The sequence below is a fragment of the Pristiophorus japonicus genome, chromosome 7 (assembly GCF_044704955.1).
Source record: "Pristiophorus japonicus isolate sPriJap1 chromosome 7, sPriJap1.hap1, whole genome shotgun sequence".
Classification (NCBI taxonomy): domain Eukaryota; kingdom Metazoa; phylum Chordata; class Chondrichthyes; family Pristiophoridae; genus Pristiophorus; species Pristiophorus japonicus.
In genome coordinates, this window is record NC_091983.1 from 170,522,977 (window position 1) to 170,542,357 (window position 19,381).

Sequence of the window (19,381 nt, forward strand, 5' to 3'; positions counted from 1 at the left end):
CAATCCATCTCAGCCAATTCACGCCTCATACCTTCAAAGTTAGCCTTCTTTAAGTTCTGGACCATGGTCTCTGAATTAACTGTTTCATTCTCCATCCTAATGCAGAATTCCACCATATTATGGTCACTCTTCCCCAAGGGGCCTCGCACAACGAGATTGCTAATTAATCCTTTCTCATTACACAACACCCAGTCTAAGATGGCCTCCCCCCTAGTTGGTTCCTCGACATATTGGTCTAAAAAACCATCCCTTATGCACTCCAGAAAATCCTCCTCCACCGTATTGCTTCCAGTTTGGTTAGCCCAATCTATGTGCATATTAAAGTCACCCATTATAACTGCTGCACCTTTATTGCACGCACCCCTAATTTCCTGTTTGATGACCTCCCCAACATCACTACTACTGTTTGGAGGTCTGTACACAACTCCCACTAACGTTTTTTGCCCTTTGGTGTTCTGCAGCTCTACCCATATAGATTCCACATCATCCAAGCTAATGTCCTTCCTAACTATTGCCTTAATCTCCTCCTTAACCAGCAATGCTACCCCACCTCCTTGAAGCCTTGTTACACCACAACCTTTCGAAAGTCTTTTTGCCCATGATGGATTGGCTCGCACCCGTGTCCAGCTCCATTGACACCGGAAGTCCATTTAGTTCAACATTCAGCATTATCGAGGGACAATTTGTGGTGAATGTGTGCACCCCATGTACCTCTGCATCCTCTATCTGAGGCTCGGGTTCGTCGTGATCCTTCATGGATCTGTACTCCTCTGCAACATGGTGGTTTGCAGGTTTAACAGGCTTTGCAGCTCTCCTGCACACTCGTTGGAGGTGTCCCATTGTTCCACCGCTCTTGCAAACGTACTCTTTGAATCGGCATGAATGGAAATGATGATCACCCCTGCAGCGCCAACAAGGTGTTAATGGCCTTGCATTCATCACCCTTGATGGTGGACTCTCAGTCATCCGCGGACGTGCAGCTGCAGGTATGTGTGACCTGTCCTGTACGTTACGATTCTAAAACAACATCACTTTGTTCGCAGTACTTGTAGCAGCACTTGTGTGCTGAGAGATTTGCTTCGTATTGTCACTGGTGGCAATGAACGCCTGGGTTATCACTATGGCCTTACTCAAAGTTGGGATCTCTACAGTCAAAAGTTTGCGAAGTATGGTTTCGTGGCCATTGCCAAGTACGAAAAAGCCTCTGAGCATGTGCTCCAAATGTCCTTCAAATTCGCAATGTCCTGCAAGGTGTCTCAGCTCGGCGACATAACTCGCCACTTCCTGGCCTTCAGACCTTTTGTAGGTGTAGAACCGGTACCTCACCATCAGAACGCTTTCCTTCGGGTTCAAATGCTCTTGGACCAGTGTGCACAAATCGTCGTACGATTTCTCCGTGGGTTTCGCTGGAGTGAGCAGATTCTTCATGAGGCCATATGTTGGTGCCCCACAGACGGTGAGGAGGATCGCCCTTCGTTTGGCAGCGCTCTCTTCCCCATCTAGCTCGTTGGCCACGAAGTATTGGTCGAGTCTTACCACAAACGTTTCCCAATCATCTCCCTCTGAGAATTTGTCCAGGATGCCTACTGTTCTCTGCATCTTTGGGTTCGCTATCTGTATCTCGTCGCTAGTTGTTGTGTATGGAGAAAGAGTCAGACTGAACGCTGTGAGCTCAAAGTAAAGCGTGACCGTAGTATTTTATTCCAGGTCTCCAGAGTGCCTCTCCAACCTGTGAGGCCTCCTTAAATACCAGTGCTCCCAAGTAATTATGGGATCTCTTGGAACTCCAGGGGATGAGCCCTCTGGTGGCTGTACAGAGTAAATACAAGTCCACATATATAACAGTTGCATTGTTATTTCTTAAATAGTTTCACGGTCTTCATTTCTGTTACCTACTTGGAAGTTCATTTGATGTGTTTGAGTTTTTTTGTAAAGAGGAAGTTTCTGATATGAGCCCTAATTTCCCTTTTACTGGTTTGAACCTGTTTTTTCTTGTCTTAATTTAAGTTGTAGACTGCAGGAAGATATCAATGAACTGGTCAGGTGGGCAGAACAGTGGCAAATGAAATTCAATCCGGAGAGATATGAGGTAATGCATTTGGAGGGGGCTAACAAGGCAAGGGAATGCACAATAAATGGTAGGATACGTAGAGGAACAAAGGGACCTTGGAGTGCATGTCCACAGATCCCTGAAGGTAGCAGGCCAGGTAGATAAGGTGGTTAAGAAGGCATACGGAATGCTTGCCTTTATCAGCTGAGGCATAGAATACAAGAGCAGGGAGGTTATGCTTGAACTATATAAAATACTAGTTAGGCCACAGCAAGAGTACTGCTTGCAGTTCCAGTCACCACAACACAGGAAATATGTGATTGCACTGGAGATTTACGCGGATGTTGCCTGGACTGGAGAATTTTAGCGATAAAGAAAGATTGGATAGGCTTGGTCTGTTTTCTTTGGAACAGAGGAGGCTGAGGGGAGACCTTATTGGGGTTTATAAAATTATGAGGGGCCTAGATAGAATAGATAGGACAGAGGGGTCAAGAACCAGGGGCATAGATTTAAAGTAATTGGTATGCAGTTTAGAGGGAATTTGAGGGGAAATTTCTTCACCCAGAGGCTGGTGGGGGTTTGGAACTCACTGCCTGAAAGAATGGTAGAGGCAGAAACCCTCACCACATATTTAAAAAGTACTTGTATCTGCACTTGAAGTGCCGTAACCTACAGGGCTACGGACCAAGAGCTGGAAAGTGGGATTAGGCTGGATTGCTCTTTGTTGGCCGGTGTGGACACGATGGGCCGAAATGGCCTCCTTCCGTGCTGTAAATTTCTATGATTCTCTGATACTCTTACAATTTGGTACGAAGCAATTTTCTGGATTTGCATTTTCCATACCATTTGCTATCTTGTATACCTTTATAAAGTCACATCTCATTTATTCCCTTTTTGTGGTTGGATAGCCCACATTTCATCTGGTCTTGGTGATTTCTACTTTCTGCCCATTAACTTTTTGAATCTTGTTTCCATTTGAACATTTATTTGCAGTAGTGGCTCTTCACATATTCCTCAGCTACTCCTACAATCTCACTGTAAAAACTGAGACAATATGCTTACTAAGTATCTCTGTCATTCCTTCTTGATCAAGTATAAGATATATCCCTACTTCCCAAAGTAGTCTTACCCCTTTGGTTATCTTTCAACTTATCTACTTATAAAAGATCTCACTGTTTTCCTTTACAGATACTATTGGCCTTTTTCCATACCCACTTTTATTGGGAAGAATGAATTGGTCTACTCTTTCCCCATCCACCTCGTAAACTCCTTGCCATCCTTCTGAGCTTGTGGAATTTCATACATCGGAATCTCAAAGAATATTGGCCAGATATCAAATAATTTTTAGACTTAAGTAATTTCTGATTACAGGCAACATCAATGAGGAAAATAATCTTGGCTGGGTGATTGATTTTAATATGTCAGTGGATCCAGTTAGTTGCTGGACTATTAAGCACTCTTTTTCATGGCAAGGGGAGTCTTTTTAAAGATACATCAAGCCAAAACTATCTTTACATTGCTTTCATCATAACTCCCTAAAGGAATATATAAAATATAGTGTAGAAGTCTCTGCAGGAGTCATGTAAGGGTTCCTGGATAGTGGTCAGAAGTTAAAACTCTGGCTGATATTCCTTTCCTTTAAGCCGAGGGGTATGTGACCAGTTGCGGCATTCTATTTCCCTGGGATGAAAGCTTTTTTTAACACCAGTTATGGGAATCAAGGGATATGGGGATCGGCGGGAAAGTGGATTTGAGGTCGATGATCAGCCATGATCTTACTGAATGGCGGAACAGGCTCGAACAGGAACGTATGGCCTACTCCTGCTCCTAATTCTTATGTTCTTCCCTCTATCTCAGTAAACTATTTTTCTGGATGAAGTCATGGGCTGAATAAATAATGGAAGAAGTTGAGATTCAATCCATGACATCATCAACTTATTGCAAGTGGGAAAGAGCAAGTATTGGCAATAAAACCTTTTTTGGATATACTTTTCGTAAGGAATCCATAAATTGCCAGAATTTAAAACATTGGCTATTAGTAATTTGGGTAAGGGATTTATTTTAGCCCTTTACAAGCCAACAGTGCCTACTTGCCTTGCAGCATAAAAACTAAAAAGAGTAATAACTGAGAATTAAAAATATTTTATCCTGGTAAATTGATATTTTTTCCAATCCAGGAAAGGAGTAAGTTTGATAAACATTGATATTATACATTATTCATTTCCCGTGTGCTTTATATATAGCTCTAAATTTCATGTGGCTGTTGTTAATGCCCTTTGGCTTGTAATAATTGAACTGATAATGTGTTATGGTACCATTCAGACTCACATTGAGACAACCAATTAAAAGTAAAGCTGCATATTTTCATTCCCCTTGGAGGCCCCTCAGTAGCTTCCTGGTGGCTACAGCGTTTCTTTGTGGTCAGTCAGCAGGAAGTGTGATCGAATGGGCGAAGGCTGCCGATGTTCATCCCCTCCTTGCCCAAGGCTGAAATATGTCAGTTATGTATAATCTTCCATCTTTAGTGGCTTGGTTTGCAGCTGATAAAGCTCCCCAGCTGAGGTATTGAGTCTTGAGGGTTTTGAATTAAACTGTCTGACTTGGAGTCCAAGTCATGAACATTTCTGTTTTATGCAACCTCAAAATTGAATGCCTCGTTCTGAATAGTCATTTTGTTCACTTTTATTTTCTTGCAGATGCCGAAAGAAAATAATGTAATAGTTTGCACGCGTTGTAGGAAGGTGCTAGGAAATGTGACATCATCAGGTACAATGTGTACAAGTTGTTCTTTGACAGTTCAATCTGCAGTGTCTGGCTATGTTAGCACCGTAGTAAGCTTGCACTTTGCCCCTCTCTTCAGTTTTCCCCCTTTCTCCCAATCTCATTATTCTCCTTTTTTCCTGTCAGGCTTCTTTGTTTTCACTCCATCTCTGCCTTCTTCTTAATCTCTTTGTCTTTTTCTCTCTTTCTGTCTTCCTTTCTCTCTACTCCTCCTCGCTGAGTGCAGCGCCAGCAACACTCAAGAAGCTCGACACCATCCAGGACAAAGTAGCCCGCTTGATTGGCACCCCATCCACAACCTTCAACATTCACTCCCTCCACCACCTGTGCACCGTGGCTGCCAAGTGTACCATCTACAAGATGCACTGTAGCAACTTGCCACGGTTTTATTGGCAGCACCACCCAAACCCACAACCTCTATCACCTAGGAGGACAAGGGCAGCAGGCGCATGGGAACACCATCACCTGCAAGTTCCCCTGCATGTTACACACCATCCTGACTTGGAAATATATCGCCGTTCCTTCATCGTCGCTGGGTCAAAATCCTGGAACTCCCTCCCTAACAATACTGTGGGAGTACCTTCGCCACACGGACTGCAGCGGTTCAAGGCGGTGGCTCACCACCACCTTCTCAAGGGCAATTACAGATGGGCAATAAATGCTGGCCTTGCCAGTGACGCCCACATCCCGGAACGAATAAAAAAAAAGTTGCACACCTCCGCAATAGGCATTCACTGTGGAACTTGGGGCACGAACTTGGTGGAAGCTAAGTTCCGCCCAGAGGACCGCCGAGAGATCTGGCGATACTTTACCAAGGAGATTCCCCGGCGGCAAAAAAACGACTTACGCCGTGAATCTAGGCGGCAGCAGGCAGGAGCTCTCAATCTCGGCGGCAAATGCGATCCTTGCCAAAGTGCAGCCGAGGATTGAGTCGGACCCAGGGAGTGGGAGGGGAACAGCTAACAAATAAAAATGTTGAAAAAAACAACGTAAAACCTTCAGGGGGACCCCATCCACATAAATCGCTGAAAATAATTATTTGCCGGTCTTCTTACTTACCGTTGGGGTTAGACCTGCCTCCACACAGCGGCCCTTCCCCCCCCCCCCCCCCCGCTGCTGCCGCCAACTCCTGCCCGGAGGAATCTGCCAGCTCGGTAACGGGAGGTCACTTACGCGACTTGCGTGCTAGCGGCCGTCAGCGGGCGGTTCCCAGCGGTCCTCCCCTCCCGCCGGCGGGAGATCTAGAGGAATCTGTCACCTAGAGGAGACCGCCGAAAAAACTCGGCGGCAGTGGGCGGTAAGGCCAGCAATTTTGGGCCCTTAGTTTTAAATTGAGCCCAAATGTCTGGATAGAAAGTCTCCACTCTCTGATGTAAAGGTCAGTGCAGAATTAGTTCTTCGTGAGTGGGGACTGATGCCACAAAATGTCCCCTAATTTAATACTAAGGCCTCCCATAGGCCCCCAGGCCTACTTTCCCCTGAGCACTCCCAGAATATCTGCTCCAAGATCATGGCTTTGCTATGGTCCCAGGCTTGCCTGCCCCCAGGTTGATCCCCAACCCCACTGGTTAATTCCCGGCTCCCTTCCAGATCTAGCTCTGGACCCCCAGATTCTCTGTTGCAGCTGGTGGGTAAAAAAACATTTAGTGTTCTCATTATCCATGGAGCAATGGAGGGATCTTGAATGGTTAACAGATTGGAATCGACATTTAGAATCATAGACTCTTACATCCATTTGGTCTATCATGCTCTTTGAAAGAGCTGTCCAATTTAATCCAACATCCCAGCTTTTTGTCCATAACCTTGCAAATGAGTCCTCTTCAAATACATGTCCAATTGCCTTATGAAAGGTTGCGCTTGCACCACTATTTCAGGTAGTGCTTTCCCAATCTTAGCAAACCCTCTGTGAGAAAAAAAATCCTCCTCATTTCACCTCTAGTTCTTTAGCCAATTAATTTAAATCTACGGCTACTGACCCACTTGCCAGAGGAAGCAGTTTCTCACTACTTGCTCTATCAAAACCCCTCATTATTTTGAATACCTCTACTAGGTCTCCCCTTAACCTTCTCTGCTCTAAGGAGAGTAGTAATAGCTTCTCACCGTAACTGAAGTTCCTCATTTCTGGAAACATCCGAGCAAACCTCCTCTGGATCCACTCCAAGGCTTTGACATCCCTCCGAAAGCATGGTGTCCAGAATTGTACACAATACTCCAGCTAAGGCCTAAACCCGTCATTTATAAAGGTTTAGCATGACTTACTTGTTTTTATGTTCAATGCCCCTATTTACAAAGCAAAGTATCCCATACGCTTTCTTAACCGCCTTATCAACTTGCCCTGTAACCTTCAAAAATTTGTGAAAAGCACTCCAAAGTCCCTCTGCTCTTGCACCCCCATCAAAACCGTACCATTTAGATTATACAACTTCTCCATGTTGTTCCTCCCAAAGTGTATCACTTCGCATTAAATTGCATCACCCATGTGTATTCCCATTTCACCAGTCTGTCTATGTCCTGCTGAAGTTTGCTATTATCCTTTTCACTGAAGTTTTGTGTCATCTGCAAACTTTGAAAATGTATCCCGATACCCAAGTCCAAGTCTATACATACGAGTAAAACAATGGTCCTAATGCTGATCCTTAGGGGACCCCACTGTCCTCTCCAGTAAGAAAAACATCCATTCACCGCTACACTCTGCCTCCTATCCCTTGGCCAATGATGTAGCCATGTTCCCACCATCCCTTTGATCCCATGTGCTTCTATTTTCTGAATAAGTCTGTTCGGTGCTACTTTGTCAAATAGCTTGTGAAAGTACACATATACAACATCTGCTGTACTATCTTCATTAACCCTCTCTATTACTTTATCAAAAGACTTAATCAGGTTAATCAGACATGCTTTATCTTTAACTAACAAATCCATGCTAGCTGTCCCTTATTAACCCATGTGAGAATTAATTTTGTCTTTGACAATGATCTCTAGTAGTTTTCCCACCACTGTTGTTAGACTGACAGGCCTGTAGTTACCAGGTTTATTCCTGTCCCCTTTTTTGAAAAGGGGTGTAACATTTGCAGTCCTCTGGCACCACATCCAAAGCCAAGGAGGATTGAAATATTGTGGTCAGAGCTTCTTCTATCTCCACCCTTGCTTCCCTCAGCAACCTAGGATGCATCCTAAATGGACCAGATGACTTGTGAACTTTGAGTGATGCCAACTTATTTAGCACCTCCTTTCCTTTCCTTTCTATTTTCATCCTATCCAATATTTCTACTCCTCCTGCGATATTAACTTCATCCTTTTGGGAAGACAGATGGGCAAAGTACTCATTTAGTATCTCAGTAATGCCCTCTGTTGCCACAAGAATATTTCCTTCTTTGTCCTGAATTGGCCCCACCATTCATTTAACTAACATTGGCTGTCTCCCACCATTCTGCAAACCTGTCTCCCAAATTTCAAGAAAAAAAACAGATCAGCCATATGATTTTGAAAATTGAGAGATGACACCTGGGGGGATGGTGATGTATTAATCTGTAAGAATTTCTGAAGGAGGTATCAGAATTACTTTGGTCTGGAGAGGGAGAGCTGTGGTTTTGTAACTAGATAGAGATGTGATAATTTCTGGGGTTGGAGTTTTGATTCTTCATATATATCTTCATGGGAAGCAAGAAGATAAGGTGAGAATGAGAGTCCTAAAGAAAGAAACAAACTGAGAAGGAGAGGCTTGTCTGGAGTTGCATGGTTTCTCACCCTCCTCCCCTCCCCCCCCCCCCCACCCACCCAACTTAAATAATGGAAAATTAACATTTGCTATTTTTAAATTCCAAGGCACAATTTCTGTATTTAGAGAGCTTGGGATAATTATGACTAATGCATTTACAATTTCCTCTTCAATTTTTAATACCCTTGGGTGGAATCTGTTGGGTCCTGGAGATTTGTCTATATTAAGTCCTGTTATTTTCTCCAGTGCCATTTTATTAACATATTAAATCTACCGCGTTCTTTCCCTTGCCTTATTTTTAGGTTCCCTTGTACTTTTGATATTTTGTCCTTTTCCTTGTTGTTTCGTATGACAGGAAAAGCTTATACTGGGAAATCCCCTTCCTGGGAAACAGATACAGAGTACCTATTTAACAAGTCTGCCATTTCTTTGTTATCCATTATCGTCTCGCCTGCATCCATCTTTCATGGGCCCACATTCATCTTTACCACTCTTTTCTCTTTTTAAAAAAAACCTTTGCTGTTAGCCTTGATATCCCCAGCAGTTTTTTTCATATTCTTTTTTAAACCTCTTATTACCTTCTTTTATCCCTCTTTTTTTGTTTTTTTATAAACTCTGGATGAGCTATAAAAAGCAGCAAGGGGATACAAAAAAAGTAATAAGAGGTGCAAAAAGGGAATATGAGTAAAAACTTGCTGGGGATATCAAAGCTAACAGCAAAGGTTTAACGGTGAAAATTACAAATGTTCTGCTGCTTTGATGTGTTTTATTCTATAGATGCATTAATACCAGTTCTTCTTTATTTTTAACAATGTGGTTTAAGTTGAGATGGCCCTGTTTTTAAAATCTTTGTGTGTATGATAATTTGTAGAATGAATTAAGTTATATAACTTGGCATTCTTGGTAATGTTTTCAAAATGATTGCCAATTACTCACCAATGCGCCCAGATGCTTATTGTGTGTAGGAATGGATTGCATCACTGAGAGAGTGGATGAACCATCCCTACTCGGAATGGTAAGAATTGTGCTAGCCCACATGCTAAAGACACCTTGTGTCCCCCGAGAAGCAGCCCGAGTCGGTATGGGGTTTGGAGGGAGGTCCTGAGGGCATTGTAAGCCACCACTCCCATTGCCACCGGGATCTGCATCCAATGCAGAGTGGAGATGTGGGCTTAACCAGAAAGTATGCAAAAGTGTACCTTTAAGGCATGTAGCCCCTCTAGCATTCCTCAGAGACCGGGTTGGGACAGGTCTAATGTGTAGGGCTTGTGTGGAGTATGATGTATTTAGTGTATCTTCTGTAATTCACCCTCTTACAATTCCCATACTCCGACCTTAATAACCAGAAGTTTTTAATTCAAAAAGCTTTATTGATGATTATTTTTGACCTTGCGGCAAATAAAGTTATAGCTAGTGAACGATACGCTGTAAACACAACAAAAGTAACTGGAGTGCATGTGACAATGTGACAGCTTTTTTTTCAGGGATGTGTAAAGCATAAATTTCTGAACAGATTCCATTACATGGCAGATGTTTGTAACTTATTTCCTTACAGATACAATTACATTTTATGTCACTGAGGTGCTGGTCCAATCTCTGACGAACAAGGCTTTGAAAAGGCAGATATGTAAAAGGTAATGCTTCCTCACATTGATACTTCCAATGTGTATCTGGGATTGTAGTCCTAATATATGAATTAGATTAGTCCCTATCCCAGCATTTTACTTACATTATAGTCACTACCCTCTGAAAAGTAATTAATTGTGTGAAGTGTTTTGAGACACTTTGTGATGATAAGGTTCTGTATACATCCAAGTATATATTTCTTTAATTAAATTCCAAGATTTTTATGCTACTTCATGATGTGCAAAAACATACCATAAAATTGAAACATCTGATCCCTGATGGCTCAGTCCAGTGAACAGCCATCTAGACAGTCCGAAGCCACCGTCACTGCTAGGAGACATCCAGCCACCAGCCACTGGAAGTAACCCATCCATCATCAGCACCTGCCATCAGAGGCCTGCAGCAACCAGTAGCAGATATAAGAGAAGAGGGCATCTGATTCCCCAGGTTATGGGGAATTGGTTATTGTCAGTTCAGTTGGTTGCACGCTCGCCTCTGAGTCAGATGGTTGTGGTTTCAAGTCTTGCTCCAGAGACTTGAGCACAAAAAAATCTAGGCCGACACTCCTGTGCAGTACTGAGAGAGTGCTGCACTGTTGGAGGTGCCGTCTTTCAGATGAAACGTTAAATTGAGGCCCCGTCTTCTCTCTCTGGTGGATGTAAAAGATCCCATTACATTATTCGAAGAAGAGCAGGGGAGTCATCCCCAGTGTCCTGGCCAATATTTATCATTAAAACAGATTATCTGGTCATTATCATATTACTCTTTGTGGGAGCTTGCTGTGCACAAATTCGCTGCCACATTTCCTACATTAGGATAAATCTTCACTTAGAAAGACACGGATTAATCAAGGGCAGTCAGCATGGATTTATTAAGGGAAGGCTGTGTCTGACTAACTTGATTAAATTTTTCGAGGCGGGTAACCAGGAGGGTCGATGAGCGTATGATATAGTGTACATGGATTTTAGCAAAGCTTTTGATAAGGTCCCACATGACAGACTGGTCAAAAAAGTAAAAGCCCATGGGATCCAGGGCCAAGTAGCAGGAAGCAAAGGGTAATGGTTGATGGGTGTTTTTGTGACTGGAAAGATGTTTCCAGTGGGGTTCCGCAGGACTCGGTGCTTTTTGTGATATACATCAATATATATCACACTTCAATATAGGGGGTATGATTAAGAAGTTTGCAGATGATACTAAAATCGGCTGTGTGGTTGATAATGAAGAAGAAAGCTGTGGACTGCAGGAAGATATCAATCAACTGGTCAGGTGGACAGAACAGTGGCAAATGGATTTAATCTAGAGAAGTGTGAGGTAATGCATTTGGGGAGGGCTAACAAGGAAAGGGAATGCACATTAAATGGTAGGACACTGAGAAGTGTAGATGAACAAAGGGACCTTGGAGTGCATGTCCATGATCTCTGAAGGTAGCAGGCCAGGTAGATACGATGGCTAAGGATGCATACAGAATACTTGCCTTTATTAGCCGAGGCATAGAATACAAGAGCAAGGGGGTGGGGGTTATGCTAGAACTGTATAAAACACTGATTAGGCCACAGTTGGAGTACTGCGTGCAGTTTTGGTCACCGCATTACAGGAGGATGTGATTGCACTGGAGAGGGTGCAGAGGAGATTTACGAGGATGTTGCTGGGAGTGGATAATCTTGGCTATGAGGACAGATTGGATCGGCTGTGTTTGTTTTCCTTGGAATAGAGGAAGCTGAGGGGAGACATCATTGAGGTGTACAAAATTATGAGGGGCCTAGATATAGTGGATAGAAAGGGCCTATTTCCCTGAGCAGAGGGGTCAACAACCAGGGGCATAAATTTAAAGTAATTGGTAGAAGGTTTAGAGAGGATTTGAAGGGAAATTTCTTCATGCAGAGGGTGGTAAGGGTCTGGAACTCACTGCCTGAAAGGGTGGTAGAGGCAGAAACCCTCATCACATTTAAAAAGTACTTGAATGGGCATTTGAAATGCCGCAACCTGTAGGGTTACAGACCTAGAGCTGGAAAGTGGGATTAGGCTGGATAGCCTCTTATTGGCCAGCACAGACACGATGGGCCGAAATGGCCTCCTTCTGTGCTGTAAACCTCTATGATTCTATGATTACAACAGTGACTACACTTCAATAAGTACTTCATTGGCTGTAAAGCACTTTGGGATGCCTGATGGGAGTGAAAGGCACTATATAAATGCAAGTCTTTCGATGGAAGTAGGAGCAGTGAAATCATAAGGCTAGCTAGCATGAAGGAATCATCATTGGGAGAACTGGTCGGAGCTGGAATGGCAGGAGAGGCATCAGGGAAAGAATCATCAGTGGAAGAGCTGGCAAGAAGGGAGTGGCATTGTCAACAGCAGAGGCCAATTGGACATCCCAATGTATGCTCTGCAAAAAGTAATTCATTGTCTGAAATGTTTTGAGGCATTTTGAGATAATGAGGTGCAACATAAATGCAAATATATTATTCTTGTTTGTGGTATTTTTAATATTCCTTGTAGATTGCCACAGTGAGTCAGAGGATGCTCTCTGTTGTCTTCATGTGGCTGTCACTTTCATTGGGCCTTTCTCTTATCATGTGCTTTGTCTTTCACTTTTCTTCTGGCTGGGAGGTGATAAGTGAGGTGGGTTGGCATGGCACTTGAAGGGATCCACTGTTCCTTCTTACCATTTCATTCTGGTGCATCTCCCTGATCCCACTCTGTCCTCTCTTACCAATCCCCCATCATGTGCTCTTCTCTGCCATACTTCCTTGATTACTGTTTAATTGCTCTCATTGTTTTATTACGCAGCTCACCCTAGAACATAAATCTGTGACCCCAACCTTGCACCTTTACAGAAGTGTCTTGATATAGACAGTGGCTGATGTTCTCGCTTCTGGTCTGCAACCTCTGATTATCTGCCTCGCCTCACCTGCCAGGCTTAACCACCGCCCCCCAGCCCTCCACACCATCAAATGCTCCTGCTTCTCTTTGACATCCCTTCTCTTCACTGGTTCTGTAAAACTAGCATTTTAGTTTAGAAATGTGATTGGCCGTTTTTGCTGGCTTTTTAGAAGTGAAGATAAGTGATGACAAACTGAAGCAGAAGCATCTGGGAGGAGCCTGGCGTTCAAGGAAGGGCCGACCAGGGCCAATATGCAAGAGGCCCATGGCAAAGATTAGGTCTCAGATATGGGGCCTTCAGCAACTGCGGGGGTCGATTTGGTAGAGTTTAAAAAAAAAACTAAATGTTGTAGGGTAGTAGGGCTGTGATTCTTGGAAAATCTTGAAGGTTGGCAGTATGGTAAAAACAAAATGGCAGGCAGACCTGGATGACTTGTACAACAACAGCACTTGAGGACTGAAAGCTAAATATAATAGTAAGTATATGGATTAAAAGTAATATAATCAGGTATTACAGTTTTGCCCCTTAAAAGTAATAGAAGCTTTGGTCAAATAATGTGCTGACTGTCTTGGCCCAGGGAGAGAGATTGGCATCTGTAGAATCGTACCCCCCACATAAATTAGCACTTTCAGGAGAGGAGGGGGATAGTTTTGGGGGAAAGAAAAGAGTGCACTGATTGAAACATGGTTTTAATTTGTTTTTAGATCTTTGTTTGTGGAGACAGTGGTTGCTGGCCGGCTGATGGAGCTGTCTTCTGCTCAGAGTACCTTTAGATTCTGCATTCAAGGGCATGATGGAAAAACCTATGTTTTGGTAAGGACCTTTTTTCACGGCTTTGCCATCTGTGGTTCTGCCTGTTCTTAAATGGTTGTGAAATGCTAGGGTATGGATAAACCTAATAATTTTTACAAATGGATCCTTTCACTGAAGGTAAGCAATAGATTTATTTTTAGATTCCACCACTAGGTGGCAGAGTTTGAACAGGCATTAGTTTTTGCACACAATCTTTTGTAGCTCTATGCTGTCCTCTAAGAACACTGTATAAAAAGTGTTCTAAAGTGATACTCAAAGCATTTTTTGTCTCACTAATTACCATTGTTTTTCTGACTGTCACATTGGACCAGTCGTAAAATTTTGCCTTTTCAAGACAGCTTGGTGCGTTTTGGTTAATGCTGTGTTTGATCTTGTTTGTTGGAAAGTATCATATAATGTGTCTGATATTCAAATATAATTTATTAGAGTAATAGTTAAACAGTTTCAGTATATTTTAGATAACATGTAAGTTACAGTCTTTTTTTATTATATAGGATATACAGCACAGAAACAGACAATTCGGCCCAGCCAGTCCATGCCGCCTTTTCTGCTCCACTCGAGCCTCCTCCGGTCTTTTCTCATCTAAATCTATCAGCATAACCCTCTATTTCCTTCTCCCTCATATGCTCGTCTAGCCTCCCCTTAAATGCATCTATACTATTGGCTTCAACCACTCCCTGTGGTAGTGAGTTCCACATTCTGACCACTCGCTGGGCAAATAAGTTTCTTCTCAATTCCCTATTTGATTTCTTGGTGACTATCTTATATTGATGGCCCCTAGTTATGCTATTCCCCACAAGTGGAAACATTCTCTCTGTATCTACTCTATCAAAAACCTTTCATGATTTTAAAGATCTCTATTAGGTCACGATCAGCCTTCTCTTTTCAAGAGAAAAGAGACCCAGCCTGTTCATCCTTTCCTGATAGGTGTACCCTCACATTTCTGGTATCATCCTTGTAAATCTCTCTGCACCCTCTCCAGTGCCTCTATTTCCTTTTTATAATATGGCGACCAGAACTGTGCGCAGTACTCTTAAGTGTGGTCTAACCAAGGTTCAATACAAGTTTAGCATGACTTCACTACTTTTCAATTCTATCCCTCTAGGAATATAAACCCTAGTGCCTGGTTTGCTTTGTTTATGACCTTGTTGACCTGTGTCGATACTTTGTGATTTGTGTATTTGTACTCCGAGATCCCTTTGCTCCTCTACCCCATTTAGATTCTTATTTTCCAAGTAATATGTGACCTCCCTGTTTTTCTTACCAAAATGTAATACAGTTGGTCCCCTCTGGTCCGGCACCCTCGGGACCTGACTGGTGCCGGAACAGAATTTTGCGAACCACAGGAGATAATTCTTATCGGTACCTGTCGATAACGCTTGCGCTCTTGTGTGTGCTTGCTGGCAGCCTGTGGCTCCCTCAGCCAATCACTGAATCATTGACTGACAGCTGCTCTGGCCAATCGCCGAACGCACTCATTGGCTGACAGCCACTCTATCCAATCAAAACTTAAAAAAAATAAACCCTCCTCTCCCTCAGGCCCAACTTAATGCCCAACCATGGCTGTTTCCGGATTAGAGAGTCTCGGACTGGAGAGGTACAACCTGGGTTGAATTTCATTTGTCAATTATATGGCCATTCTGCAAGTTTATACAAGTCCTCCTGTAATTTGTTGCAGTTATTGTAAGCAATAATTGGTTTAATGCAATCCTTGTAATGAGTGACTTTTGTATTTTGTATTTATTCTGCATTGCAACTTGCATGATTTAGATGGGTTTTTTTTAGGGAGCAGTAAAATAAATGCATATTATAACAGATGAACACTGAATCAGACACATCCTTTTAAAAAGCAAAGATGCAATTGTACTGTTTTTACCAGACAATATTTAGAAATTGTTACTCTGTGCCTTTTGAATTCTTGCTAAACTGAAATTATGGTACATCTGAATAAGATTGGAAACTATTATATTTTCATAGCTGAAATAATCTTCTTGTTCTCAAAAAGATAATATAAAGTTGAACAGATAATATAGCATATGAAAGATAAAGTTAGCTGTGAGCATTCAAAATGATCTGGATCTTGATGAGGTAAATGGGGAAACCTGTTTGGTTGGTGAGTTAGTAGCTAGAGGGAATACATTTACGATTGTTACCAAGAGAATGCAGGGAGAGGTTAGGAGCATTTTTAAATGCAGATGCAGAATGTCCTACCAGAAACAGTAGTGGAAGCCAAATTTCTAATAGCTTTTACAAGGAAATGGATAAATATTTGAAAAATAAAAATTGAAAAGGGCATGGGAGCAGGATTAAGTGGGTAGTTCTTTCAGAGAGCCAGCACAGTTTCAGCTGATGGCCTCCTTCTGTGCTGCAAGATTAGACGAAACCTTCAGTGTTGATTTAAGTTCCGGGGCGGGGGTGTGGGGGGGGGGGTGCGGTCAGGACAAACTTTTGAGAACCGTCTTTCGTTAAATACGATGAAGTGGGTTGGGTAGAGTCCATGACAGAGTACGTTGGGCATGGTCTCTAAAATAGACTGATACGATGAGCAGAATGTCTTTTACTCGATCTGTGATTTCTCATATTCATGTTTTCTGCATGCTATTGTGTTTTCATTGTGTTACTTGTCGACAAGGGTACAGGAGATTTGGATCCGGCAGCGCCAAAAGGCTGAGTTAATTGGGATTCAGCTAGTTAAGGGAAAAAATACGTGGCAAGATGCACTAAAATAATAGTAAGCTAAAAATAAGTGTCATTTTTTTAACGGCAGGCTTATGTGCGTGCTGTTGTTGGCTATGATTGGTCTGTGATATCACCGCATGCACCAAGTGTCACAGACTCACCACAATATTGCACATACACACATTCAAAAGTGTTAATATACATCGAGATTGTACTTGTGTGATGGTAGAGCAGCACACTTCCAGGAGAGGAGGACCAGGTCGCCATTGAGGAGGAGGTCACCTGTGGGGAAGGAAAGGTCCAGCCATCGTCGAGGAGGAGAGGCCCGATCGCCGCTGGAGCGGTGGAGGGGTGTTTCTGCTTCGTCTGTTGTGACGAGCCTGCTGCTGGAGGTGACCCAGGATCCTTACCAACGGATCCACTGTAGACCCAATCCACGTTCGGACCGGGGCCAAACAGGGCCGCGTCATCGCCCCAATCTTCTTCTCAATCTTCCTCGGTGCCATGCTCCACCTCACAGTCAACAAGCTCCCCACTGGAGTGGAACTAAACTACAGAACCAGTGAGAACCTGTTCAACCTGCGCCGTCTCCAGGCCAGGTCCAAGACCACCCCAACCTCCGTCGTTGAGCTACAGAACGCGGACAACGCCTGTGTCTGCGCACATATAGAGGCTGAACTCCAGGACATAGTCAATGTATTTACTGAGGCTTACGAAATCATGGGCCTTAGGCTAAACATCCGTAAGACAAAGGTCCTCCACCAGCCTGTCCTCACTGCACAGCGTTGTCCCCCAGTCATCAAGATCCACGGCGCGGCCCTGGACACCGTGGACCATTTCCCATACCTCGGGAGCCTCTTATCAACAAGAGCAGACATTGACGACTAGATTCAACACCGCCTCCAGTGCACCAGTGCAGCCTTCGGCCGCCTGAGGAAAAGAGTATTTGAAGATCAGGCCCTCAAAACTACCACCAAGCTCATGGTCTACAGGGCTGTAGTAATACCCGCCCTCCTGTATGGCTCAGAGACATGGACCATGTACAGGAGACACCTCAAGTCGCTGGAGAAATACCATCAACGATGTCTCCGCAAGATCCTACAAATCCCCTGGGAGGACAGACGCACCACCATTAGTGTCCAAGATCAGGCCAACATCCCCAGCATTGAAGCACTGACCACACTTGATCAGCTCCGCTGGGCAGTCCACATCGTTCGCATGCCAGATACTAGACTCCCAAAGCAAGCGTTCTACTTGGAACTCCTTCACGGCAAACGAGCCAAAGGTGGGCACAGGAAATGTTACAGGGACACCCTCAAAGCCTCCCTGATAAAGTGCAACATCTCCACTGACAGCTGGGAGTCCCTGGCTAAAGATCGCCCTAAGTGGAGGAAGTGCATCTGGGAGGGCGCTGAGCACCTGAGTCTCATCGCCGAGATCATGCAGAAATCAAGCATAGGCAATGAAAAGAGCGTGCGGCAAACCAGTCCCACCCTCCCTTGCCCTCAATGACTATCTGTCCCACTGTGGCTCTCGTATTGGACTGGTCACTCACCTAAGGACTCACTTTAAGAGTGGAAGCAAGTCTTCCTCGATTCTGAGGGACTGCCTATGATGATGACTTCGAGGGAATGTTGTAGAACACATTAGAATTTTTTAGGAACAGAAACAAGTTTGTAGGCCTTTTAAACCTGTTGATCGATCAATCTCACCTTTCTGTCTTCTCACCCTATTCCTCAATCCCTTCTCCCTATAAATGCACTCATTGCTTACAAAGCCATTAGCATGATTCACCTCAGTGACCAATCGTGGTAAATTATTCAACATCTCTGACTATTTTGGTGGAAAATTTCCACCTGACTTCCCCTCTTCCACCACATATATTTTCTATTTGTTTTTTTAATTGTGTCCTCTTATACTTGAAGCTTTTGCTTGAGTGAACAATTTGCCAGGATTGACTTTGTGAACTCTTCATGTTCGTTTTCATTAAGTACCGTTTAATATTTAATTGGGATTAGTGGTGTTCATGCTTCGCCATCGTTGACTCACTGGTTGTCGAAATTTTCCTTTAAATGAAGCCATTTGTTCCTGCTGATAATGGTGATAAGAAGATAAGAACTTAAGAATTAGGAACATGAGTCGGCCCTCGAGCCTGCTCCGCCATTCAACAAGATCATGGCTGATCTGGCCGTGGACTCAGCTCCACTTACCCGCCCGCTCCCCATAACCCTTAATTCTCTTATTGGTTAAAAACCTATCTATCTGTGACTTGAATACATTCAATGAGCTAGCCTCAACTGCTTCCTTGGGCATAGAATTCCACAGATTCACAACCCTCTGGGAGAAGAAATTCCTTCTCAACTCGGTTTTAAATTGGCTCCCCCATATTTTGAGGCTATGCCTCCTAGTTCTAGTCTCCCCGACCAGTGCAAACAACCTCTCTGCCTCTATCTTGTCTATCCCTTTCATTATTTTAAATGTTTCTATAAGATCACCCCTCATCCTTCTGAACTCCAACGAGTAAAGACCCAGTCTACTCAATCTATCATCATAAGGTAACCCCCTCATCTCCGGAATCAGCCTAGCGAATCGTCTCTGTACCCCCTCCAAAGCTAGTATATCCTTCCTTAAGTAAGGTGACCAAAACTGCATGCAGTACTCCAGGTGCGGCCTCACCAATACCCTATACAGTTGCAGAAGGACCTCCCTGCTTTTGTTCTCCATCCCTCTCGCAATGAAGGCCAACATTCCATTTGCCTTCCTGATTACCTGCTGCACCTGCAAACTAACTTTTTGGGATTCATGCACAAGGACCCCCAGGTCCCTCTGCACT

General features: G+C 43.6%; 1 protein-coding gene across 6 annotated transcripts in view; it reads left to right on the forward strand.

The window, feature by feature from the left end:
* The window catches only part of ube3d (ubiquitin protein ligase E3D), a 225,409-nt gene that overhangs the window by 34,759 nt on the left and 171,269 nt on the right, over positions 1-19,381 (forward strand). For all 6 annotated transcript variants that reach the window (XM_070884528.1, XM_070884524.1, XM_070884526.1 and 3 more), the window contains exons 5-7: positions 4,747-4,816; positions 10,102-10,180; positions 13,761-13,869. In XM_070884528.1, the coding sequence (XP_070740629.1) occupies positions 4,747-4,816; positions 10,102-10,180; positions 13,761-13,869 (258 nt within the window). The remainder of the gene's footprint in view (positions 1-4,746; positions 4,817-10,101; positions 10,181-13,760; positions 13,870-19,381) is intronic.